The sequence below is a fragment of the Colletes gigas genome, unplaced genomic scaffold, assembly GCF_013123115.1.
Source record: "Colletes gigas isolate AHSC1104 unplaced genomic scaffold, ASM1312311v1 Colletes_gigas_Sc00044, whole genome shotgun sequence".
In the NCBI taxonomy this organism is placed as follows: Eukaryota; Metazoa; Arthropoda; class Insecta; order Hymenoptera; family Colletidae; genus Colletes; species Colletes gigas.
Window position 1 is genome coordinate 277,223 of NW_025106673.1, and position 25,921 is coordinate 303,143.

General features: G+C 37.7%; 2 protein-coding genes across 3 annotated transcripts; one reads left to right on the forward strand and one right to left on the reverse strand.

Annotated features, from left to right (window-relative positions):
• Positions 1 to 812: 812 nt before the first annotated feature.
• LOC122403089 (zinc finger CCHC domain-containing protein 24-like) lies at positions 813 to 12,861 on the forward strand. Its single transcript, XM_043406402.1, has 4 exons — positions 813 to 1,777; positions 2,051 to 2,293; positions 7,233 to 7,397; positions 12,731 to 12,861. Exons 1-4 carry the CDS (start codon positions 1,583 to 1,585, stop codon positions 12,842 to 12,844), a joined length of 717 nt encoding a protein of 238 aa, XP_043262337.1. The 5' UTR covers positions 813 to 1,582; the 3' UTR covers positions 12,845 to 12,861.
• A 1,841-nt stretch (positions 12,862 to 14,702) lies between these two features.
• LOC122403088 (Golgi-specific brefeldin A-resistance guanine nucleotide exchange factor 1) lies at positions 14,703 to 21,956 on the reverse strand. 2 transcript variants are annotated; one of them, XM_043406401.1, is made up of 14 exons: positions 21,750 to 21,956; positions 21,254 to 21,452; positions 20,955 to 21,182; positions 20,786 to 20,892; positions 20,216 to 20,726; positions 19,761 to 20,152; positions 19,504 to 19,681; positions 19,303 to 19,418; positions 19,045 to 19,233; positions 18,631 to 18,966; positions 18,336 to 18,544; positions 18,010 to 18,255; positions 15,395 to 17,930; positions 14,703 to 14,833 (listed from the first exon to the last, which is right to left on the reverse strand). In XM_043406401.1, the coding sequence occupies exons 1-14, from the start codon at positions 21,867 to 21,869 to the stop codon at positions 14,732 to 14,734; spliced, it is 5,469 nt and encodes a 1,822-aa protein (XP_043262336.1). In that variant the 5' UTR covers positions 21,870 to 21,956; the 3' UTR covers positions 14,703 to 14,731. The 2 variants fall into 2 exon arrangements, with proteins under 2 accessions (XP_043262336.1, XP_043262335.1); XM_043406400.1 differs by having other exon boundaries at positions 19,761 to 20,726.
• Between the last annotated feature and the right edge of the window lie 3,965 nt (positions 21,957 to 25,921).

Below are 25,921 nucleotides of genomic sequence, written 5' to 3' on the forward strand. Positions count from 1 at the left end.
TCGATGATTCACTGTAGATCAGTTCAACGGGTGTACTGTTCTCAAATTTTAGTGTGAATAACAGTTTTGTGTAACAGTTGTGTGGTGTTCTACTTAATTTATGACATCAATAATAATACTAACATAATTAAAATTCCGCTCATAAGTTTTGATGTACTTTTTTATTGAAAGTAAATATGTGCCAAGTATGTGTTTATTCATATTGCAATACTGTAGCAACTTGGGGAATTGGCGGCCTGGGTTGCACGACACTTATAAACAATTCAATCTGTTTCATGATATACACAAAAACTTACGAATTAACATGAAATTTAACGAGCCATACCATAGATGGGGTGATACAGAACTTATAATTGTCCCACTTTAATTATTTATATTTTAAAATGTATTAAATATCTACATCTAATATTTTACATACTGTAAAAGAGATCACTCTACTATCATTCTGTTAAAGCACGTTAAAATCGAAGACGGACAATTCGTGTGTTTTCCTCGCGAGATAGGAAGAATGATTTTCAAATCATTTTGAAACACGATCCTTTGCTTCTATTCGTCGGAGTCTGAAGTGGTCACAGTCGATGGTACGAGCAATAACACCGGAGATAAAAATGATAATGAAAAGATGCGAAAGACAGGAGGATCGGGTGAGCGAAGAAGCTTCGACTCGGGGCCTGAACGAAACGCGCTCGAGGCTGGTCCGCAGCAGGCTGCTCGGTGGATAGCAAGCACTGAAATAGCTGCACCACATGGCGGGGGTCTTTAACGTTGGCTAGATTTCTCTGTATGCGTTTTTACGTATCCGTGAGCCGGGGAACACTGTCGCCGTTCAGACCGAAGGCAGACCCTCCGAAGAAACGCGACCGTCGAATCCGGGAAAGACGTTTCCACCGAGAGGCTACCGACGATCCCTCGATCCCTCGTACGCTGGATTTTCGCGTGCACCGTGTGCTCGAACATTTTCACGAACGGATACACGATGGATGAGGAGAAGAAGAGAAGATACGAGTGAAAGATCGATCATCGGCTCTCGAGAAGGAAGTAGAGAAATCCGAGAGACGGTACAGAGAGTGCTGTTTATCTTGGAGATTCGCGAGGACGTTGGAGTTCGCTGGTACAAGAATACATCGTCGCACTGCGAACATATGACGGCAAAATGAACATACACAAACGCGAATCCCAGTCAGTTCGCGCGTGAGAGTGTGTAAAATTGCTCGCGTTCGGTCGTGCTCTGTGCCGCGATCCCAGCAGAAGCCGCTCGACTAGATGGCAATCCGTTTCGCGAAAACCGAAAAATCGTTTACTACGTTGTCCGGTCGAGAAACGCGGATTATGTCTGCTTGGTTATAGTTCGTCGAGCAATAAGTTTACAGGTATATCGGTGCTACGAGACTCTGGTGATAGTGAAAACGGGTCAGTGTTGCGTTCAGTGCATCGAAAAGTGTCGTGAGAATGCAACAATAGAATCGTCCGCTCGAAAAATGTCACGGGACATCGCGGGAAGAGTCTCGGACGGGATGAATCGCCGGTGCAATCGGTGAAAGTTGGGAAAAAATCACTCTCGACGGCCATAGATCCCCCAGGTATGGCTGCCTGTCATCCGAGGCCGATGATCCAGCACCTGCAGCTGCAGGAGCCGACCCAAGTGGGCCTTGGATCCGTGAACGGTATCGGTAGTCAAACTGAGAAGCCGCTTCAGCAGTCTCACTATTCGCCCCACTTACTCAACTGGGTGTATCTGGCGATCGCCGATCAGAATCATGCTCAGCCACCGGACCAGGTACACGAAACGCGCCTCCTGAAACCGTATTGGCCGTCGTTTAACTCGATGTCTTCGGACCGTGAGTCAGTCTGCACGTGTTTAGATGTGTCAGAGTTACCGACCGATTCCGTGATCAGTTTCTCGCGCTGCCATCTTTTCTGTCGCGTGCTGCGCCGTTTCGAAGACGTTAAGGGACGATAGAAATGTATGCAACTCGAGAAACTGATTACCACGATCGTACCCTAGGCAGAGTGGCGCGTTTAACGGGCGAATCGCCGGTTGTGACTTCAGAGCAAGCTTCTCCCGACGATCTGGAATAGCTTTCCGACGGCAGCGTCGCAAACCTATTTGCATCGAGGCGGTTTGAGTCCTTCCGGCGCGATAGGAGGCAATTTAGCGGACAGCATCGGCGATTTCGCGGACCATTTCACGGAACTGAGCCTGCTGGATAGAAAACCAACCAAAAGGCCGCCGCCCAGTTACCTTTGCCACCTGTGCTTCAAGAAGGGCCACTACATCAAGGACTGTCCGCAGGTAGTCTATTTTCGAATAAATTTTTACGCTTCCATGGCTTACTTACGATTGATGCTCGAGAATCTCGATAACGTTGACGGCGTAACGTCCGAACACGCTCTTCAAAAAGGACTTTTCCAGCTTGCGCGACCCGGAAGTCTCGAAAAGCAGCGTTTGTTCCCCCTTTAGCCTGAAAGGAGCGCAGTTATCGGCGAATTCTGCCGCGCTCTTAAACGAAGAGCGTCGCTCGATACAACGACGCGATACGTTGCTCAATTGAACGCTAATTGAGACAACAAACAGCATCTCTGGCGAGCATGACGTCACGCGTTGCTCGTCGGCTGGCGCAGTCGATGAGTTTGGCCCCGTTAACGCTGCGTGCACGCGCCTCTGTTTTTGGGGCTGACGCGATCACACCACGGATATTATCATAAATGTGAAAGATCGGGGAATACGTACACTTATCAGTGAACGTTTACCTTCACGATATAGCAAGGTTGTAAATTTCCGAGGACAACGAAACTGATACAGTGCACTCTCGTTAATGTTCGCGACGCGAACGTTATCGAGGGAGGTATGTCAAACTTGATCGCATCGCAGACGAAAGTGAGAAACACTCATAGTAAGTGAAATAGAGAGAGATGTTTAACGTTTGTTTGTTCTACAGATTCTAAAATCGTTCAGAAATTAACTCTTAAGTGGATTATTCGGGCCACTGACCTGGGTCCTTTATCTGACATGTTAAGTATAGTATTTTGGTTGCAATCGTATAAACTTATGCTAGATATGGTTCTAATAACTTGGCAGAATTAGGTATTCGTTAATCTCAATATAATTTACCATAGTTTTATGATAGTTTGACTATTTGTATTTAAAATCAAACTCCAATATTTAAAATAAGCGATTCTATCATGCGGTTTTGCCTAGATGTAGTTTATTATCGTTGTTTTCATATGCCAAAATGGTAATTTCGCTTTACTACTACTAAGTTAAAATCAATAATAAATAATAATAAATGTGTCATTTTGAACGAATATAACAGACGTGTTCTAATACTTATGACCGTTGAGTCTTCGACTATATCGACAACTCAATCAGAATAAAACAAAATAATGAGACAATTATAGGTCAATTTTTTAACCCTCAAGTGGATTATTGGAGCCATTGGGGCCCTCCGTAAGTTTAAACTAATAATTGTTTAATATATGTCAATGTAATTATTTGCAAAATTAAGTAATCATCCATAGTTCATTATTTCTTAAATGCTTTAAAGGAAAGTTAATTTCCATTTATCAATTTGGTAAAAATCAACATTAAGTAAAACAGTTCAGTTGAGATTGGCAGTCCACTTAAGGGTTAAAGTACACATGTAATTTCTGTTGTAAAGTTCTGGATTCTCGTATGGTAAATCAACTTAAAAATAGTGCATAGTAAAGCCTCATAACTAGACTGCAGATGTATGCATTTATGGGAATTTTAATTCTCAAAAAACTATATAATGGATTTCATATAATAAATACAAGAAAATATAAGAAATACTTAAAGTAAAATACGAATTATTATATTTAGGGGTTGAGACAGCCCTTTGTGAAGCTTCCGTTTCATTAATTCTATTAATAAAAATGTGAATTTGCATAAAGATCCGCAGTCTACTTATAACACATTCATCAGCGATCATCAGTCTATTCTTTTGTATCCCATTTTTAATTGCTTTAACATCAGGTTCTTGCCTATTTCTTCTTCCTCATTTGTAACCAAATGTAATACCAAAGTACATACGTAGCTTTTTTTACAAATTGCGTGATTTTCGTATGGTAGCTCGAGTTTAAGATAGGAAGCTTGATTAGTTAACACGTTCCTAGCCAAACTTTTCGTTCAGGTCATTTGATGTTATGACTAAAGATTTATATATTATCACACAATATTTCATTACATCTTCAATCCATAAGTAATTAGCTTATTTAGAGTAGTTATTACATTGTGTACCATGGTACACATGGCGCTGTAATCAGTTCGATTGTAAGAATCAATCAGATCGAAACTTTTTGATTAGCAAAAAAAACCTGCTGTATTCGAATTTGTTAAGTAAAAAACGAGGGAAATAAAATATTTAATAAAAGAGGAAATAGTGACATTTTGTAGTGACTGCCTGAACAAGCCTAAAGGTCAAGTTTAACATGTACCATAAATGGTACATGTGGCACGGTACGTGTTAATGACACATTTGCTAGAAACCATCAATCTATTCTTTCGTATAGTATTTTTAATTGTTTCGCAACTTTTTAACGAGTTCAACATCTGATCCTTCTTCTTATTGTTAAATTTCATTTTTTATGCTTTTAAAACACTATGATTAGTCTTATGTATGAACATTTAATAACCAGCTTTGCAACATTTGCCCCGTCGATGCAGTTCCAGGAATTGGTGGGATGACTTCGCGAACAATATCGAGGGAGAAAGTAGCGAACATTAAAAAGAGACTACTGTACGCATCAACTGCCAAAACAAGCTAAACAACAGGATTGTAGAAAAAAATCTTTCACCCAGTATCAATGTACCTACTTACTATGTACTTACGATACGTGAAATTGATGTTTCGATGTCTGAAGCAGTTTACGACCTTGTTATATCGTGAAGGCTATAGTACCTTCGGAGAAAGAAGACCTGATCAACCAGGACCATAATAAAACATGGGCAAAAGGGGTACGTGTCTCTGAGGCCCGAAATAGTAACCTTTAAAATGAAACAAAATTAAATTAAGTATTTTAATGCTTTACCGTTCGCATAATTTATGTAAAAAGACTTTATGTACACAGGGTGGCCCACAGACTACTAGTATATAAACAAAAATTTATAATTAAAAAATGAACAGATAGTTTTATTCTTCTTTTCCTAAGGTACAAATAAAACATAGAAATTAGTGGTATAATGGTTACGAGAAAAAAATTGTTTGGGTTTAAGTTGAATGAAAATGGCAAAATGTTCTAGGGCAACGTATCGAATATTCATTTTTATTTACTGAAACAATGTAGCTTATGTTTTGGGTTTTTCAATAAGGGCGACAGAACTTTCAATTGTCATAGCCGACATATTTGTTATTCGCTTGCTCGAAATAGTCCTTTATAAGAACATTTATTTGATAGACGCAAATGTTACATAATGTTAAGTTAGTCCACTCAATGGAAAACAGATTTATGTTATAAAAGTAAACGGTAGACCAATTTGCTATTAAAACTTTCAATTATTTAATTTAAATAATTATTACATGTTCCGTTTCAAATTCTTTTGCGAAACTATTTCTAGCACGTGTTTACAATAAATATATTGTTAAATTAATTTCTAATTTTAATTACATAATCATTTTAACATGTATACAGGGTGTTCGGCCACCCCTGGGAAAAATTTTAATGAGAGATTCTAGAGATCAAAATAAAACGAAAATCAAGAATATCAATTTGTTGATTGAGGCTTCGTTAAGAAGTTATTAAAAAATGAAATTAAAAAATTTCAAATCATTTTGAAAAAATTACAATCATTTTTGGTGAATACACATACACCCGAAATCCTATGCACTTCCGAGATGAAAATTTTTTACCGAAAATATAATTACTGGCCAGAAATGGTTCTCCGAAATTTCATGCGTATCTTTAACATCATAACTCCTGAACGGATTGGACGATTGTAATGTTTCAAAAGGCAAACAACGCGTATTTTAGTAGAGAAAATGTAGAAATAGCAAAAATAGTCGAAAAGTTGATCCTTGACCTCGTAAAGTGCGAAAAACCCCGTAAAAATGGTCCAATTTTCAAACGGCCATAACACCTACAATAGTGAATATATCTCAATAAAATTTAGTAGTGAAGTAGAGCTCATGGATACCTACAAAAACATATTAGACAACATTTCCATACAGAGTCAAACAAATTTATCAAAAATCAAAAACGAATTTGTAAGAAAAATCGACAAGGGGTAGGTGCCTAAATTTTTCGGCGAAATTGAAAAGTTTCAAATCACTCTGGAAAAATTATTTTCGGTCGTCAATTACAATCATTTTTGGTCATTACACATACCCCCGAAATCCTAACCAATTTCGAGAAAAAAATTCGAGTATATTGACAAATTTTTCGACAAAATTAAAAAATTTCAAATCGTTCAGGAAAAATTATTTTTGGTGAATACACATATCCCCGAAATGCTACGTACTTTCGAGAAAAAAATTCTTTTCCGAAAATATACTGTGTGTTCAGAAATGTTTCTCCAAAACATGCGTAAGTTTAAAAAATCATAACTTCTGGACGGATTGAAGGATTTTAACGATTCAAAATACAAACAATGAAAAAATACATTGAATGTAAGGTCTGTTCGTATACCTCGTCTGTGGTGAAAACTACTATCGCTTGCTCGCAGCTGTTCGCAAATTGCCATTCTACGAGCGGAACTTTAAACGTTAATAACTTTTTAACGAAGCCTCCATCAACAAATTGGTATTCTTGATTTTTGTCTTATTTTGGCCTCTAGAATCTCCCATTTAAAATTTTGCCTAGGGTGGACGAATACCCTGCATATTTCATTAGTTAAATATCATAAATGTAAGCGTTTGAATACTTTCGTGTACATCCAAATAAAAACAATAAGCACCAGATAATCTTTTGTAGTTTTCATTTTATTTTAATTCAAAGTTCTGTCGCCCGTATTGGAAAACCCGTTAGTTAGTTTTAAGTCCCAATGAGTCTAGATGCGCCATTCAGGGGGTACGCTGTATTTGTTCCGGCAACTACGCGCGCGTAATTTGAATTTCGAACAATCCTAACGCTGATTCCGCTTTCACCGGTTACGGATCGCGTCACAGTTTTCCTCCTCGAACACACGCGAATCGAGCGTGTTGGGAGTTTCTTAAAATATGCGTATGACTAACGCGGTAATTAGAACGGTTCCGTGAAAGCGTGTGTTCCGATTCCAGGCGCGGCCAAAGGGCGAGGGCCTGACACCGTACCAAGGGAAAAAACGATGCTTCGGGGAATACAAGTGTCCCAAGTGCAAGCGCAAGTGGATGTCGGGCAACAGCTGGGCGAATATGGGCCAGGAATGCATCAAGTGCCACATAAACGTCTATCCGCACAAACAGGTGAATACGCCTTTGCGTTCCGTGTTGCGTAATTTCCGACATCGTCGGAACGCACCTGTTGCTCGTCTCGTGGGGTTCGGTTATCCGAACGTTCTCACAACGTCCGATTCGTCGTCGTTGATATCCGAATGACAAAAACGTCCCGACCTGTGGACCGCTTCGAAATATCCACGCAAACCGGCAAAAGCTAATTATAGTCGCATAATCGCGCTCGACGTTGATCGCCCGGTGCGCAGAAAACACCCGGCCCGTTTCGCGGTCGTATCGTCCCGAGGCAAAAATTCCCTTGCCCGACTCTTTTCTTCCTCGCGTAGGAACATCCGTGTGCGTCGCAGATGTTCACCGACGTGTATTTTTAGTCGACAGTAGAAAACTGTCAAAATATTGTTGTGACAAAAAAACTATGTCGGAATTTTCAGTAAGAAATAGTAGATGTTGCAACTTACAGCTGTTTGATGAAGTGATTTTTAGCTACTGCAGCAAATCTTGGATAACTGCAAGAAACACGTAACCAAAGTCTCGCGATTATAAAAGCATGGTTAATTTTCAGTTCTGAGTATCTTGCCAAAAGACAACGAACGAAGAATAACAAAATGTGAAACTTATTTATTTTTTATTTTTTGTTAATGGGACCTTTACTAATATATTTCTGAGACTTTTCTGATTAAAACAAGACCAAACACGATATAACTTGGATCATATTTGCGTATTTAATGAGTGCGTATTTAATCGTATTTAACACAGTCTTATGCTTTATTAAAAGTAGGTTAAAAACAAATTATATCGTATTTGGTCTTATTTTAATCGGAAAAATGTCACAAGCACATTGGTAAAAGTTTCATTAAAAGAAAAACAGAAATAAAAAAGTTTCATCCTTGCATCATGTACTATACAGGGTATTTCACCTAACTTGACCACCTTAAATATATCGCTTATTTTGTATGATAGAAAAAAATGTCAAGGGGAGAAAGTATTCTGTTCGAAGGCGCCAATACGGTGATGGATCGAATTTTTTTTTCAAGGTCATTTTTTTCGAGATTTCAAGGTCATCGTATTTTTTTTAAATGGGACTACATATTTTCGCTACAACAGTCTTATAGCTTATAAAAAGACGAATCCAACGATGTGCGATATGTTGACCTTCACGTGACCTTTAGCGAAGGAATTATGAAATGTTTGTCAGTAACTTCAGTACGCGTTCGGAGACGGTAAATGAAGGAATTTCAATTTCATTGAAACAGTGTACCGTGTAATTGTTTCTGGTGCTTATAAATAGATATTCATATTCTCCTTTCAACGGTTGAAGTATGTTTACAAGCATTATTATTGTAAGAGGGGAATGACCGAAGCGGGTCAATAGCGCGTTGTCAAAAAGCCGCGACGTACACAACAAGTTGCGGTATCGATAGCAGTGTAATAAGATTCTCCATCATGTACACTACAGCAGAAAAAGTGGAAATGATTTTATGATCGCCGGATCTTACGCCACTTGATTTCTTTCTGTGGGGGCACCTAAAAAATACAGTTTACAATGATATTCCCACAACAGCAAAAAACATGCGACAAAGGATTCTACATGCATGTAGATCAATTACTGTAGAACAACTGAAAAATGTTCAGCAAGAATTTATTTACCGCCTCCAAAAATGTATCCAGGTTCATGGTGCACATTTTGAACACCTTCTAAAATAAACATTTAATTTAAGACTGTTTCAATGAAATTGAAATTCCTTCATTTACCGTCTCCGAACGCGTACTGAAGTTACTGACAAACATTTCATAATTCCTTCGCTAAAGGTCACGTGAAGGTCAACATATCGGACATCGTTGGATTCGTCTTTTTATAAGCTATAAGACTGTTGTAGCGAAAATATGTGGTCCCATTTAAAAAAAATACGATGATCTTGAAATCTCGAAAAAAATGACCTTGAAAAAAAAATTCGATCCATCACCGTATTGGCGCCTTCGAACAGAATACTTTCTCCCCTTGACATTTTTTTCTATCATACAAAATAAGCGATATATTTAAGGTGGTCAAGTTAGGTGAAATACCCTGTATACTAGTATATTGTCTCACCGATACTCGAGCCCAGATCAGATTACACTACGCGGTCCACTCGACGTTTAGCTTCTTTGATATGTTAAAGGGAGTCCCCCCTTTCAGTAGTAGGGATGAAAACGACCACAATTATTCAAGCATTGCTGCATTTCAATGTTTAAATTAACGTTGGGAGACGCGTACGGTCAAGAACCCAATTTCTGATCATTTTAGAATATAAATAATATATTAGTTTGTGTAATACGTCTGCCTGTAGACTTTTTGAAGCCCCTACATTTGTTCTTGACCACTCGATTTACGCTGTTTAACTAATAAAAAAAACAACGCGTGTGCTAGAAATAGATCTATATGGTTTATACTAAAACCAATCAGGTCTTCAATTTTTTCAGGTGTCAACTTTGTATCTCTGCACAATAGACACAGCCCTGCTTGAATAATATTAACACAACCATCTATTTCTTCATTATTTTCTTCCGTCATTGTAACGTACACACGCAATTTTGTTGCTTAATCACGAACCATTTCAAAGAAAAATGAATCAAATGAACATAATTTTTCGAGCTTGTGTTCTGCGCTTAGAAATTTTGAAACGAAATTGTCCTGTATCGAATCTATTACTAGGAATTAAATGTACCCACCAACACTAATTTCTCTTTTCTTTCTTTTTCAATATTATACAAATAATACATGCGTTCCAGTTGTACGATACTAATTTATACACGTGTATTATAATTACTGCAGTATTGAAAAAAAAGATGTGTAACATTTTATTCGAATGACAGATAGCTTAATTATAATTTACTTTTCTTCTACATACTTTCTCTATTCTTAACACTATTTATGGTTAAAAAAAATTATAATTATTTAACAGAGCACGCTAATAGTGGATGAAATGCTATGAAACAATAGCAATAGAAACAAAACAAGGCCAGGATTCCCCCTACTTTATGGTTTTATGTACATTTTGTCAATAGATAGAACTACATGGATACTTTTTTCTCGCCGATTTTCATACTTAGTTTGAAATTTTATTTTTGTCTACTATACTTTTATATAAGTTAATTCTCTAACTCCCTGTGCCTTCTATGTATAACCAACCAGCCTTCCGTACACAAAATTATTATCATTTAAACGTATTGCAATGTTTGGATACTTTTATCGGTGATTGTACGTTTTATTATACATCATAGTATTGTAGCACTGTTATTAACGTTTTTACTATTGTCTCTGCACTTACATTCTACAAAGATTTAATGTCTACGGCAACGAAATTCGTCATGGTAAGTATTTTATTTTACGATATACATATACGACTACAGGTAACAATATATAATAAATTCAACAAATATGTAACGTAACGATAAGTAGAAAGTGGATGTTTATAAAAAATATATAATAAATAATAAATTAATTAAATTTAAAAGATACATTGCATACAAATATATATAGAAACATAATGAATACATAAATAAAAACGGATACACCATCTCGTTCGTTTCGATGCTTTGTTTACTCAGAAGCTGCAGGTAAAAAAGTAACGAAGATTTATTTGCAAACGATACATGCAATTCCTCGAATTGTATTTACTAAGAATATATATAACAAGTACATATTATGAAAAAAATGTTGACGATATTTAAAAAAGTATTTTAAAAACTATTATTGATCCTATGTATCGTACAAATATTACTTTCATGCCGAGATAAAGATAGTTTAAAAATTTCATTCATCTTTTGGTAGCCATAAAATTGTTTCTACTTAATATTTTTCCATAGATTTTGTTTCTCTATTTCCTTGGTAGTCTGTGATGTACATGTTTTTAACTTCTCCCTGATCATAATACATTCGCAACAGGACAATTTCATTTGAAATTTTCTCAGCGCCGACTATTATTATAATAAAATTCTTCGATTACTACTCAAAGATTTCAAACGCCTGTTATTGTTATTACGAATCAAATTACAACACAAATATAACAAATATGAGAAAACTAATTGACTCGGAAGAAAAAATTGTAATTACATTTGCAAAATGTAAATTAATATAAATAATAAGTTTTTCCGAAATCCTATACAAATACGTAAATTATCATTTTTCATAAAATCTCTTTTATTGGTTCAATTAATCTCCACGGTGTAATTGTCTTAACTTTTATTCGGTGGTCAACACTTGTATTTAAATAAGAATTTTGCCCATCTCTAGTTGAAAAAGTATATGTTTGTTTTACACACCGCAAAAAACACAACATAAAAAACACTCGTCTAACAAAGAGAATGCAAAACCTTCTGATCACCGATTTTAATGAGACTCTGTACACTGGTAGATTTCGTCCTAAAGCTACTACACCGTAAAGACAGAGATTCAATAGTTTTTCAGATACTTATAATTAATATTTCATTATTGTATTAAAACACAGTTTAGTTACATTTACATTAGTATATTTTTAAAATGACTGTATTTAGAACATAAAACAAAAATAATGTAAAAAATAATTTTACTTACTACAATTCCAAAAATGAAAAATTCAGAACTTGTCACTACGTAGAGAAATTGAAAATTTAACATGGAAAAGTACATTTGATTACATAATTCTACAGGTATGCAAAAAATAAATCATCCGTCAACCACGTCTGAAAACAAAGAAAAGCGCAGTCAAAAAAATTAATTACGATATGAAATAAAAGAAATATATAAATGAAAAAGCAAGAGAAGCAGAAATAAGAAAAAACATTTTGTACATCTTATAAATGCGTTCTCATGGCATGCATATTTGTCAGCAAGCCAGTCAGATTGTACTGTAGGTATACTATTTTTAGAATTTATAGAAAACTTATTGTTAGGTGTTGCTTAAAAAATTGAGTACGTATACAATTTTCAAAAACCATATAATTTACAGTTTAGTGATAAGTTTAAAATTTTTGTGTCTATAATGAGTAACATTCCTATATGTAATAAATACAATTATTTTATGAAAAACGGTACTAGCGTAGAATGCTAGGTGCTTTTTCTCCACATCAACTTGGTAACTTGGTAAACGTTGTAATTAAACTATATTTTAACATAACGATGAAACATTAATTAATCTAAAAAACTATCGAGTTCCTGTCTTTATGATATCTTCATAAACAAGAGGAAGAAGTCTACCAGTATACAAAGTTTCATTAAAAATTGGTAACTCAAAGATCTTGCGTTCTCGTAAAGCTTAAACGAGGCCCTAAAGCTCGCGTTTTCAGGGCATCCTACGCAATCTTAACTTCCGATCGTGTGTTTTCAGAGACCTCTAGAAAAACCGGATGGCCTGGACGTGTCCGATCAGAGCAAGGTCCATCCACAGCACCTCTGTGAGAAATGCAAGACCCTGGGTTATTATTGCCGAAGAGACCAGTAAGAGTTTAAGCTAGTAGCTTCGGAGCTAGCGTTAAATCGACGATGCCTTAAAAACGAATTCTCGTTCTTCGAAATGGGGAATCGTGGTCGAGCGCGTTGATCTGTGATAAACTCGCACGGATGAATAAATATAATCGTCGACGCGACCGAAGCCATCGACGAGCAAGAGAAACATTATATATGTATATTTTTCTATACAATGATCTGCAGATTTGTTGTTAACGAACGATGATCCTTGAGATTCGCTAGTTCGGTTCTTGATACGCGTTCAAACGTACTGTTTACTTGTCAGACTACGGACCGGAATACACGTCAGTAGTCAGGGACGCGCTAAAACGATTACGGCTCTAGGAGCTAATTATAGTTGCTCTCGGTCTAGGGGAACACGGCAACTTACGCGCGCGCGCGCGTCCTGTTCGCATGATCCAGGTACAATTTATAACGAGATTAATGTAAATGCGCGCCATAGAACTTGCGTGGAAATAACGACATCCAGTGTACTTCGTCAGTTATGCCTGACAAAGTACGTCGACATCCCTGTTAACGTCACGTTTCTATTTGCTTCTACAAGTTGAGTCCTTCAGTTCGACGTCTGCGCTTTGTCCACTAAAATTGTGTACATTGAGAAACCTAAGCGATACGAATACCTTTTCTCGCACATCGGACGTACAGCTTGTAACAATCTCCTTCTCCACGAGTCTAAAACGAAAATGCAAAATAACATCTGTTAATTTTCATTTAAGATTGTCCGATAAATGGAAATAAAAGGGTACTTGAAATGGTTGTTCCTTGTAAATACGGATACCATATGTCGCCGAGTTCTTGTTTGCAGTTACGAAATCACTACAAATCCATGATCATCCTATATATTTCTTGCGTATGTATGTACAAAGTGACGTCAATAAAACGCGACCGCGACATCGTACAGGCGTCGCAACGCGCAAAAGAATTGTCGAGTCATCTAAACCTATGCGATCACCGGGATGTCACGTATTTATATATATAGGGGAAGAGAGAGATCGACCCTCTGCTCGTAAATTGCATTGTATGTACATATATGGGGTGTAACATAATATGTGGAAACAATAAAATAAGTTCGTATAACCATATGTCCAATATCGTTTTGTTTTCGATATCTCGGAAGCGACGTTTGTGTTCCAGTAATACTTCCCGGTATACTAATTACAGTGGAAACTCGATAATCGCAAGAAAACGAATCTCAAATATCGTGTGAATAAATATTGACTCAAAACACTCGTGCAATTATCGAGGTGACCAACCAAGTTAAAAAAGGGATCCTACTTATTATGACATATACCCACTACCTGTGACCCATGTATACGTATACCCTATGATTCAATAAAAGCGTTACAAGCTATTACCTCGGAAACCAATGAAGATTATCGACTTCATTTTCTTTTCGAATTAAATGATCCAGGGAGATTAAGCTTTTCATATGCACCAAATTGAAGGCTCTAGATTTTTTTTACAATGAAAGATGGTACTATTTTTTTGTTATATGTACATAGCTTTTACCAAACTGAATAAAATAAAGCAACGGGCGATCGAAGAAAAGAAAATGAAGTTGATATCTTCTTCGGTTTCTGAAAAAACAACTTGCGACACTTTATTTGAACCGCACGGTATATGGATATATTTTACATATACGTATATATTAATAATAATATCGATTACATTGTAATATATTATTATCAATATATTGCCATGCTAACATATACATAAAGCCGAAAATCCAGTTACTATTACGTCTACTGATTTTTCTCTTCCAGTTGGAACCAAACTTGGAAATTTCTTTTCCACGGACAAAGAAATTCGTGCTCCATACAAATATTTATATCATACAATATACATAACGAATGTACAGTGGTCAAGGATTAGTCACGGCGAATAGTCGATCCGCCGCGGGATCCTCGCTAAAATACGCCGCAGAATTAAACATCGTCGCCGCCGTAGAATCTACAGATGTCGTCTGCAAAGAAAATATTCTGATTATTATTCGCCTTTTCGTGTATTAAAGTTAACGCTAATTGTATGATACAAACTAATGAAAAGAAAAGAAACGGAGGGAATTGTGCTAAATCGATGCATCGTGGAAATAGAACGTCTCGCAAATTTACGCGCAGCGCAACAAAGCGAAATGAAAAACAATTGTCCTCGTCTTGAACCTCTTCAGCCCTAGGAAACGGAACTCGGTGGAAAAGATACGAAGAACCGAAAATGTGTAAATTTCATACGCCGCCTTTTACCTTAGATCGTTTCTACAATTTTCTGAGCTCCATCTAATTTACGAGTTCAATATATCTCTTGTATCGATTATACGTTTTTTTTTTTTGTTACTACACCCTCCAATAGCTAACTTTCTTCAGCACAGGGCTGTAAGAGGTCAGAACATCTACAACCAAAGCGAGCATACGAACACAAAGATAATCAAAAAATCGAAATGAGAAAATTATCAAAGCTGCCAGAATATACGACGAGGATCGATCAGCAACCTGATAGGCTCCTGCTAGAATGCAGGACATTGATTCACCTCGGACGAGTTCGCGCGATGCGAGGAGTTCATCGTTCCAACGTCTTGCGGTCCCCGCTTATACGGTATATACTGTACAGAGTGTTGCTGTTGTTTCCATTCTTCGTAATTGATCAAGACGTCGTGCTCTTGCTCGTTGCTCTGACTAATCTTTGGTAATCGTTCAAAATCATCTTCGTCCGTTGATATTCGCTTCTGCTCTAAATATTCGATGCTCGTGTGACGGGTGGATTGACAAACGTCGAACACTTGTTGCGCGGCTGGTTGCACCGCGACTGGACTAGAAACGCTCGGTGGCTGCTGATTCACCAGCGTGATCACCTGTTGCGATTCTTTGATCTCGAATGACAAGGGCGCCAAGGGTATCGAGATCGACACGGGATTGTTCGTTGGGCTAGAACTTGGAGTTTCCGTCACGGATACAGGTTTCGTCTCTTTTTCTTGGCACGGCGAATGTTCCGTTTCACTGGCTGGCACGCTTACCGGCTGCAGCGCCAAGGACCCAGAAAACGACGTTTGCTGTTGCTGCTGCTCGACCAAGCTGATAACTTGTGAAGTTTGCTGCGCCTGTAACGGTATCGGGGGCGGAAGTGGTTCAGAGAACAGTTCAGCCTTCAAATCGGGCAAGAAACTGTCGATAGTTCTCCAGGTAGGCGCCCACAAATTCGAGTTCGGAGCCAACACATTGGCGGAAGACATCACCAGTAGCATGTTCTTCAACGATTCGGGTATCGCTTCAAAGAGGAGCTCGCTGTTGTCCGCGTGCATGTAAGCCCGTAACAGGTCTAGAACGGTGAGCCAGAGAGGCAAGAACCCGGGAAGAGTAAGCAGAGGGTTCAGGTGATGAAGGAATACTTTGGATAGTAACATCGCTGCTCTGACCCTTGTTTCCTCCACGCCGATAGGATCGTTCGATGCTATCGGCCCCAGAAGCTGAGCCAGCAGAGGGAAAAGCACCTGCTCCAAACACTGAGACCATTCCACCGCCGACAACTGAGTTAAATCGTGGGCGAGCAAAGTGCTTTGAAGATACGTTATGGCTGCGGTACGAACTGGTCTGCGAGCATCACAGCACAATCTCGCTATGCCTTGCAACAAAGGCCTCCATACCTGCGACCACAGAGAGACTCCTTCCATGGCGTTACCCTCCTCTGCCCACCATCGAAACACTTGAGCAGTTCTGGTATGCAGCGTGTGCATCAGATCTAACAACTGAATGGAACTCTGCTGGTAACCGGCGGCTTCCTTCGTCGTGTTACACACTCTGCTCCTCTTTCCCGTGCTCTGAAGAACCGCTTCGGCAAAGGTCCTCACGCAACGAATGCACAGCTCGAAATTAAATGGAGTGACATGCGCTACGTCTCTGACTAGAAACGTTAAGCTTTCGCAACATTTAGCAAGAGCAGCAGGATCGTGCGGTAGCAAGTCGCGATCCAGAACGATTGTATCAGCGGCAACTGGCAGAGGAGCCTCCGTTCCAGTGGGAGACATTAGCGCCCACTCTGGTACGGGACTGATGGGTCTAGGATCCAACACCGACGTTCTAGAATTGGTGACCTCGTCTAGGACTGTGTTCGACTGCTTTGGTGACAACGCACCAGCGCCGGCACACTCTAACAAACTGAACACCACTCGCCAATCTTCTGTGCTGTGAATATTAGCAGCACCGGTTTTCAACAATTCGAATAAACCATAAGCAATTTGACGCGCGAGGGGCGCGGCGGTCGCAGACGGCAGATGAGTCAATGGTAATAGCGGAAGCAGAACGGTCCATGCGCATTCTTCTCCTCGCAACAATCGGATTGCTAGCCTCAGCATTCCAACGGCCACCCTTTCAAGAAGATAAGGATGATTTTCTCGCGCGGCTGTTGTCAACAGTGCGTCCAGGTGCGGCTGCACTATCGGCCAAATACAAGTCACTCTGTCACGATTCTGAATGGTTACTTCTAGCAGTAACTCCAATAGGAACACCGACACGTCTTCATCCTTAGTATTGGAGAACACTAAAGCACCGATAAGAGAGCGGAGAGATTCAACCTGCAAGAATTTGCTTTCCTCGATGATCTGTTTGAGATTGCAGTTGGCTACAAATTCGATGACTCTTTTTCTTGCGGTTGCCTCCGCGGGATGAGACATACGCGAGGTATCCAGAGCTATGTAGGAATACAAACTGGAGAATATTCCTTGATCCACCGGTGGTGATTTGGGCGTAGTTGGTTCCCGAAGCAAAGATACCTTTCCTGATGGATCTATAAAATCTTCTCCCTCGACGAGGCTCTTTGGTAACAGCCTTGCTTTGTACAATGATTGCAGACAATCGACGATGTTCTTCCATGATGCTCTTATCGCGTCTCCGTGCATACGAGAGATTTTGAAAAGAGTACGCGCGGCTAGCTGACACTTGCCGCTACGACCAAGATGCAGTACCACTTGTTCAGGTTCGGCGCCAGTCGCAAGACCCGTGAATTTGCATAAACTGACCACGAGCGTGTCTAAATCACTGCTCATACCATAATAAGCACTAATTGAGGCGCAACTGAAACGTGAGAAGAAAGACACCATTATAATCATTCAATAAAATCGTTTAAATTTAGATTTGATAAGGCGCAACAAACCGAAGAAATGTATCCGCGACTCGACGTTGTAAAGCTTTATCGGGCGCTTTGTCGTATGCTCTACAAAGTGCGCTAATAATAGGAGCCCATGCCTGCTCAGCCAATTCCTTGTCTATAAATTCACCAGCATTTCCAATTTTTAAATAGAAGGTCTCAGGTCCGGCACCTCTGCGCAATAATACTTTCCATAAGTAATTGTCTTTCACCAAACCAGTTTGTTCAGCTGGCATTACAATTTCCTCGTTCCTAATAATTATATTATTCAGTTAGTTATAAAACCGAGCGTTGAAGCTGTTAATAAATGGTAGGTAATAAAAGAGTCATACTTAATAGAAGTATATATTTCATCGAGCATCTCTTGATCGAAATCAGCACCACCGTTAACCTTTTTTAAATTCCTTTTAAACTCATCTGCAGTCATCGGATTATTCTGTCGTTTTACGTTGTAATTATGTTGATCAACGTTCAACATAATTACGGCGTATGCCAAGGTAAACGCTGCATCGGCTGAAGTAAACGGCTTGCCATTACTATCCTGAGAAAACAAATGGCAATCTACGTTTATTCTCGTAGCGTCATCATATTATATAAATTGCCGTTGAAACGGAATAACAAACTCACGTGCCAATGTTCCGCAAACTTTTCAAGCAACAAAGAGATAAGTGGCGCTTCGCCAGGAAGCCTGAATGATTCTAGATAAAGTCGTAGAGCTTGATCAACTCGTGTATTTCTCAAATCGAAATTATGAACAAAACAATTCAAAACGTTTTTATTTTCCTTTTTGCTAATGTATTCCCCGATAGCTTTCTTGTCTAGTCCAGGATTTTCCTTTAAAAACTTTGCTACTTTCTCTGGATCAGGATTACCTGGGCTACCACCCAGAAGATTGTGTTCCGTAAGCTTGGATATTCCTTCTCGTGGATTTTCATTGAATTTTTCCGTTCCAAGGACCAACCACTAAGTTTAAAAAGTCCATAAAATCATTGCACTCTCTATGCTACATAAAAAAGAAACATTGTAATGCTTAAAACGTACTCGCTTGTTTGCCTTTATAGCAAGCAATTCTTCTCGTGTCGGAAGATTCGGCGAAGCACTATGCCGCGAAGGTTTGCATAACTCTTTGTAACCTTTACACCTGATTTCCATTCCAGAAATCAACATAATTATGGCATCCAATGAAATAAATTGCATATTGTACATATTGCCCATCAATGCAGAAGCGTTCTAACAAATATTAAAGACACGACTGGAGTTCAATGAAATTATTGTATTATATTACAAATAGCAATATACCTTCGACAGAAGCTTCATTAATTCTTCGTACAAATTAGTTGAGTACAAACCGCAATCATAATTTATATATAGTTCCGCGGGTAATCCAGGTATTCGCCACAATCTTACAATGGCCTCTACAATTAATAAAAGTAAAGTTTGCATGGTAATTGAATCCTTAAATGGAATTGAATAATATTTTACATCGTGAAAAATTCATACCAAGCGCTAATTCCCGCTGATCGTATGATATTCTATTGGAGTCTGAATTTACTATTTCCATTAATTTTCTTATGTAATGCTCCATTTGGAATTTTAAATGTTCTCTTTGCGATTCAAATAATAAAAACGATACTTGCAAATCTGCCGCAAGAATCGATAATCGATCTGTGCCAAGAAGCTAAGAAATATGATTGCAATTAAATTATGTCTTTAAAAAAAATGTCAAAAAAGCAAACATCTTAATTCCGTTCTCTTACCAAGATAAGATTTCTACAGAGATCATCTTTGACGAGTGCAAGCAACGACGGAAAATTAGAAAGAGCATCTGCAGCAATTTCTAATGCTACTTGCAATAAATTGAGCCCGAGATGCATCATAACTTCGTTATTTTGTTTCTCAAGAGGGCTACACAAAGAGATAAGGGATCGAAATAATTCACGAATGCACAGAGCACCGTATGGTGCTAATTGCTGGAGTGGCATGAAACGAACTCCTTGAGCATTGACGTATTCTTCAACTTGCTCTGATTCTTTAACTGTGGATGTCTTGTATCCACTACTTATACTTTCGTCTATTGACAAATCTTCTACACTTCCTGTTGGAGACGTTATTAAATCTATACTTTTTTCATCACCAACAGATTGATTTTCTACAAAAATAATACAAACGATATAATTATTAAATTTATTTAAAATGTTGTTGTTACAATTACCTTGACTTTCTTGTTTAATTGGAGGTGTTTCCTTAATTTGATTTTGTTCGTCTGCCTCTTCTTTCTCAATGCTTTTATTTTCTGACTGTGAAATCTGTTCTTTTTCTGTCAAAGTATTTGTACTTGTCTCAGATTCATTGTTGTTCTCTTTGCATTCCATTGTATCTGTTTCATCTTGTATTTTCTTTTGTTCATCCAATTCACTTTCCTGTTTGGTGGCTTCACTTTTCTCATTTAAATCTTTTTTATTATAATCTTTAGTATCACTCTTTTCCTCCTCTGTTTTTTCAATGGTTCCTTGATCCAATGAACCCTGCATATCAACTATATTTCCTACAGGAGAAACAGTTGGTGTTGACAAATTATCTGTTTTAACTCTATCAACAGAACTTAGAAGCGGAGCTTCCATTTCATCTAAATCATTTAGATTTGGTTTTGCCTTTTGTTTGAAATGATTCTTATTTCTTTTGTTTTTACTACGAGTACTTTCCATACTGTCTGTTCTCATTTTCTGCAAAATTAAAATATGTACTAAAAGAATCAGTACAATTAGTAGATCTAATAACTTACTTTCATATTTAATAGAACTCTTGTATCATCTGCAAATTGTGGTAATCGAGTGAAAAGATGTTGCACCATGTCTCTTAAACAATGCTCGGCTGTTCTTCTCAATAATTCTACAAATATATATATGTTACAGATATTAAAAAATAAACTTAGGTATATTTAAAATCCTTACCACTAAGACGTGTCTCAAAACATATTCTGAAACAACTGGTCATAATTTCATAACTGCTTTCGTTTGAAAGGTAATCTCCTGCTGGTGATAACATAAGGGCTCTCAGAACTTGGAGTATTCTCATTAAAACAACTCCATCTCCTGATGCATCAGTTCCAACAAATCTTGCATGTGTAACAGCATCCGCAACAGCCTCTACACATTGTGCTATCACAGGATGATCATGATCTATAGCAATTGTATTATTGTGTTATTGAGTATCCCCAATAAACTATTAACTTTTACAATATAGTCCATACCAATGAGACCATAAGATATCATTTTATTAACTGCAGATAATGCAAGACTAGTAACAGGGCCTGTTGTTTCTTCAGATCTTATGATTTCTAGAAATGGAGCTAAGAATACTCCTGGTTCTAACTGAGACAAATCTTTAGCTTCGTTCAGTGCCTCTTTCAAGGTAGTTAAACTTTTTATAAGAGCATCCTGATCATCATCCTTAAATTATTAAATAAATTGTAATTATTGCAAACAATGAAATCACCTTCAAATTCCAAAATATGTAACAATACAAATGCGTAACAATCACGTAAAATAACATTGTCAGCCTTCTAAGATGTTACCATACTGTTTCTTGCAACTTGTTTGATCTGACAAACGATCAAAATAAAACCACGTGATGACGATACGTAAATGCAATTAAAACTCGATACGAATGTAGTTATTTTTTTTTTTCTTCATAATCAAAACAAGCCTTCCATCATTCATGAAAGGCTATTGACAATACGTTCTAACCTGGTAGGAATGTGATGACCATCGTGCACCTCGTCTCATAGCTGTCACTAGGAGGCAGACTTCGCTCTCAACGACGTACAGACCACCTCCCGGACAAGCCATTTTCGCAATCCTGCTCATCTTTCTCACGTTATTCGTTTTTACACCATTTTCATTCCGAAGAAACCTTACAAACAATTCGATAATCTGTAACGTCAAGTGTCAAGAGAACACTTCCAACACGATAGTCACTAACTTGTCACTTTAAGGAGGTGTTTAACAACTGCCCAAGCTTTACTAGCGATCGTTCTGCCACTTAGCAAAGAAAGTATGAATTAATCATTATTTATCCTCACAATTTATGACGTGCTAGCACTACTATTATAACAGATAGAATCTGCTAAAATGTCTAGCTAATTATATTTACACGATCCGGATTTACATCGAAATTATAACATCAATGTAATCAGAGAACATTAATTCTTGCGGTCTAAGAGAAAGTCACTAACTCCGTCATTAACAAAATAATCTGCTCGTAGGATATGGAGACTCCATATCCAGAAAAGCACCGCTGGGTGCACACGCCACATGCCAGATACGCATACGTGAGCTCGTGGAGTTTCGGAAAGTCGACAAAGGCAAACTGACGCATGCCCTCTTTCTCGATTCTCCGAAGCTGCCCGAAGTAATTTCGGATCGCCTCGTGGGAGTCGAGAGAGAAAGGCTCACATTTGCCTTCTCGCTCTAAACAACTGAAATCCGACCTCCCGTCAACGGCATACGATTTGGATTCTCGAGCCGAGATTCTCGACTGCCCAGACATTTTTACTTTCCGACCTATGTAGGCGCACATAAGCAAAGTACCCATAATGAAAAAAAAATTTTGTAAAATTTATTTTACGGAAATACACGTTTTAAGACCTCCTGATCATATTTTAATTATTGAAAAAAAAGAAATTTTTTTTTATTCCCATGTATGAGCACACATATGTATATTATTAATACGATTGAATATAAATAGCTGAATGAATTTAAATGAAACTTTACATTTAAGTTTTATGTTCTCATTTCAAAGGCGTGTGGACGGATTCAAATACGTGAACACTAAACGTAACGATGTAATTATATTATTTAATATTTACTAACTATTTAACATAAAGAACATAAAAGAAAGACATAAAACGTAAACGTAAAAGATCATAAACGTAAAACTATGATTGCTCTCGACTAACGTTCGATACAGAGTGACGTTCCTGCAGTCAAAGTCGACCCTTCCTTATTCCTATCTTATAATAATGATCTAAACAAAACGCACGTTCGAGACGCAGTTTCTAAAACGTATTTCAGCTTAAACCTAAACACCTCACTCGATACCTACTCTAGCTTAGACTAAACACTCCTATCGACGCAAACGATAACGGTTCTCCTAGCCACGCATACACTCCTTACAGATTATACCTCTTGTTTCATAGTTGTTCCGATATATAGGCATAATGTATAAAAAATCTTTTAAATGTTTCATATAAATCTTAGGACGAATTAAATTTTATATAAAAAAAATTATATAAACTTTTTCTCTATCTTCTCTAGAAAAGAAAACATTAAATGAAATCTTATACATTACATGCTTACTTAAATCGCATTGAAAACGAATACCACAAATGTTTTAGAATAATGTGCAAAATGTGATTGCGATTTTCGCTAAGACAAATTGAAAACTCGTTTCTAACAAGGAAAAGTTGGAATGGTACCAGGTTTTGGGTTAGGTTTTACTTTGAGATATTATTAAAGTTATTACAGGTACTTATCTTCAAAAATAGAAATACGTTCAACAATCAGCGTGGCGTGAATGACAAGGTATTTGCCTGCAAGTTCCGAGCTTCTTCTGCTCTGCAGGTTCAAACCCTGCCAAAACAAATCCTTTTCTTTTATTTTTTCAATCATATTTTAATCGTACACTAAATGTGACATTATATTTTTGTCTGACCTTCGAATATTTTTTTTTAAAGTTATATTTAACCGATTACATTTAACATATGTTATTTTCAATGTACGAAGTACATGAATCTGGATGGTACTTTTCACAAAAACAGTCAAAACATAAAAATTTCAAACACCACGTACATTTACTGAAAGTTTTGTTTTCACAGAAATTACAAAATTTTGTATTTAACTCTGATGGAAAGGCCGCTTCATTTACATTGATAAAATGTGAACGATTTTCGGATAGTCGTACCTTGTAGCTCGTACTTTTTACCTTATGCTTCAGGTAAAAAGGGATATAGCTGGGAAAAATAGTTTTATGACATTACCTGCTAACTTATGTTACTGTTCTACAATGAAACGCTATGTTTTGTACCTTTAAAAATATTCGACTATGTGCTTTTAAAATTTAAGATACAACCCATACTTTGTATTAAACTGGCAAACGGGATCACTTTTCCTTTGTTTCTAGTTAGTTCTATTTAGTTCGTCATAACCAATTGATACGGTTATTTCAAAACAATCGAGGAAAATCATTATTAATTAATTTCTGCAATTATTAATTCTACTGTTTTGTTTATGTTATAAAAGTAAGAACTCTTCTTATTGAAAAATACCACAGCGTGCACAATACTGGTAAAGAGTGGAATCTCATTTTAATTTATTAATTTTCAATCTTAAAGTATTTTGATTTTCAAAAATCGTATTAATAATATACATATGTGTGCTCATACATGGGAATAAAAAAAAATGTCTTTTTTTTCAATAATTAAAATATGATCAGGAGGTCTTAAAACGTGTATTTCCGTAAAATAAATTTTACAAAATTTTTTTTTCATTATGGGTACTTTGCTTATGTGCGCCTACATAGGTCGGAAAGTAAAAATGCCTGGCCAGTCGAGAATCCAAATCGTATGCCGTTGACGGGAGGTCGGATTTCAGTTGTTTAGAGCGAGAAGGCAAATGTGAGCCTTGCTCTCTCGACTCCCACGAGGCGATCCGAAATTACTTCGGGCAGCTTCGGAGAATCGAGAAAGAGGGCATGCGTCAGTTTGCCTTTGTCGACTTTCCGAAACTCCACGAGCTCACGTACGCGTATCTGGCATGTGTGCGTGTGCACCCGGCGGTGCTTTTCTGGCATCTCTGAGTGTAAACCAAATCGTGTAAACGCATACGCTATGAATACGGAAATTTCCTAGAATGTGAAAGCGAAGTATTATGAGTCGATACTCGGATATTTCACATGGAATTTAAGCGTTTTAACATTTTGTATCATTTTATCACTTATTGTGTATTTACGACTTGACAGCTGAAACTGCTGAAAGGAATTCAGGCATGAACATAGAAATATAAGAACGGAGCCAGTGTTATCAAACCGCACACTGGGGGCAGTGTGCGCAATTGCACTTCGGACAACTTCGAGGTGTGGAGAAAAAAAGTAAGTGTGAGCCTTTCTTTCTTGCTCTTGCATCGCCACCCATTCGAATTGTTGGCAAACGACAACGGCCTTTAAGATTGCTTACATTTCTCGAAAGCAGATCTGGGCGCTTTTTGAAGATTCGTTGACTTTCCATGCCAAACAACGTTATACATATGTATGCTAGGTACCGGGAAGTTGTATAACCTCTGCCATACAATCATTTTATAAAAGCAGGAATCCAGTACTAGCTTTGCTGAACACGATAAAACCCCGAGTCTGATTTTGCACTTGATAGAAATAACATGCAGTGTTTATGCGTATCTGTCTACCCAGTGCAAAATTGGACCCTCGCAACTTTACTACCGCTCGCTCAGTATGATTCGACTATAGAGTACGATAAGCGACATCAGTCTAACGTAAGTCACATTCGACTTTTAAATGGAAGGATTTAGAATGGTATTTATGTCGTATTTCTATTAGTAAGGATGGGCGTGTGGTTGAGGGATGACAGATACGACGCATTAGTAAAAAACAATAACAATTTACTAACAAAACGATAATAGTTAGCAAACCCTAATGAGAACGATAACAGTTTATTAATAGAAATGATAATGGTTTAACAATGCTTATATGATGGGGTCATGTCACGTGATGGGTGAACACAAGCGTTGCGTGAATTCTCAAAATACAACCGTGTTGGGTGTCGGACTCAGTCGGACTAGATCGCAATGACCCTTCACTTGCTACCGTACTCTACTTCCGCTTTGCCACGAGGCAAACGCAAAAAGAA

Excerpts from the sequence above, each read along its gene's own strand:
- LOC122403089 (XM_043406402.1), top strand. The coding sequence starts at position 1,583 with ATGGCTGCCTGTCATCCGAGGCCGATGATCCAGCACCTGCAGCTGCAG. Across the intron at positions 1,778-2,050 it reads ATGCTCAGCCACCGGACCAG|AGCAAGCTTCTCCCGACGAT; the intron begins GTACACGAAACG and ends TTGTGACTTCAG. Across the intron at positions 2,294-7,232 it reads ACATCAAGGACTGTCCGCAG|GCGCGGCCAAAGGGCGAGGG; the intron begins GTAGTCTATTTT and ends TTCCGATTCCAG.
- LOC122403088 (XM_043406400.1), bottom strand. The coding sequence starts at position 21,869 with ATGAGCAGGATTGCGAAAATGGCTTGTCCGGGAGGTGGTCTGTACGTC. Across the intron at positions 20,893-20,954 it reads TTTTGAGACACGTCTTAGTG|AATTATTGAGAAGAACAGCC; the intron begins GTAAGGATTTTA and ends ATATATTTGTAG. Across the intron at positions 18,256-18,335 it reads GAAATATATACTTCTATTAA|GAACGAGGAAATTGTAATGC; the intron begins GTATGACTCTTT and ends TATAATTATTAG.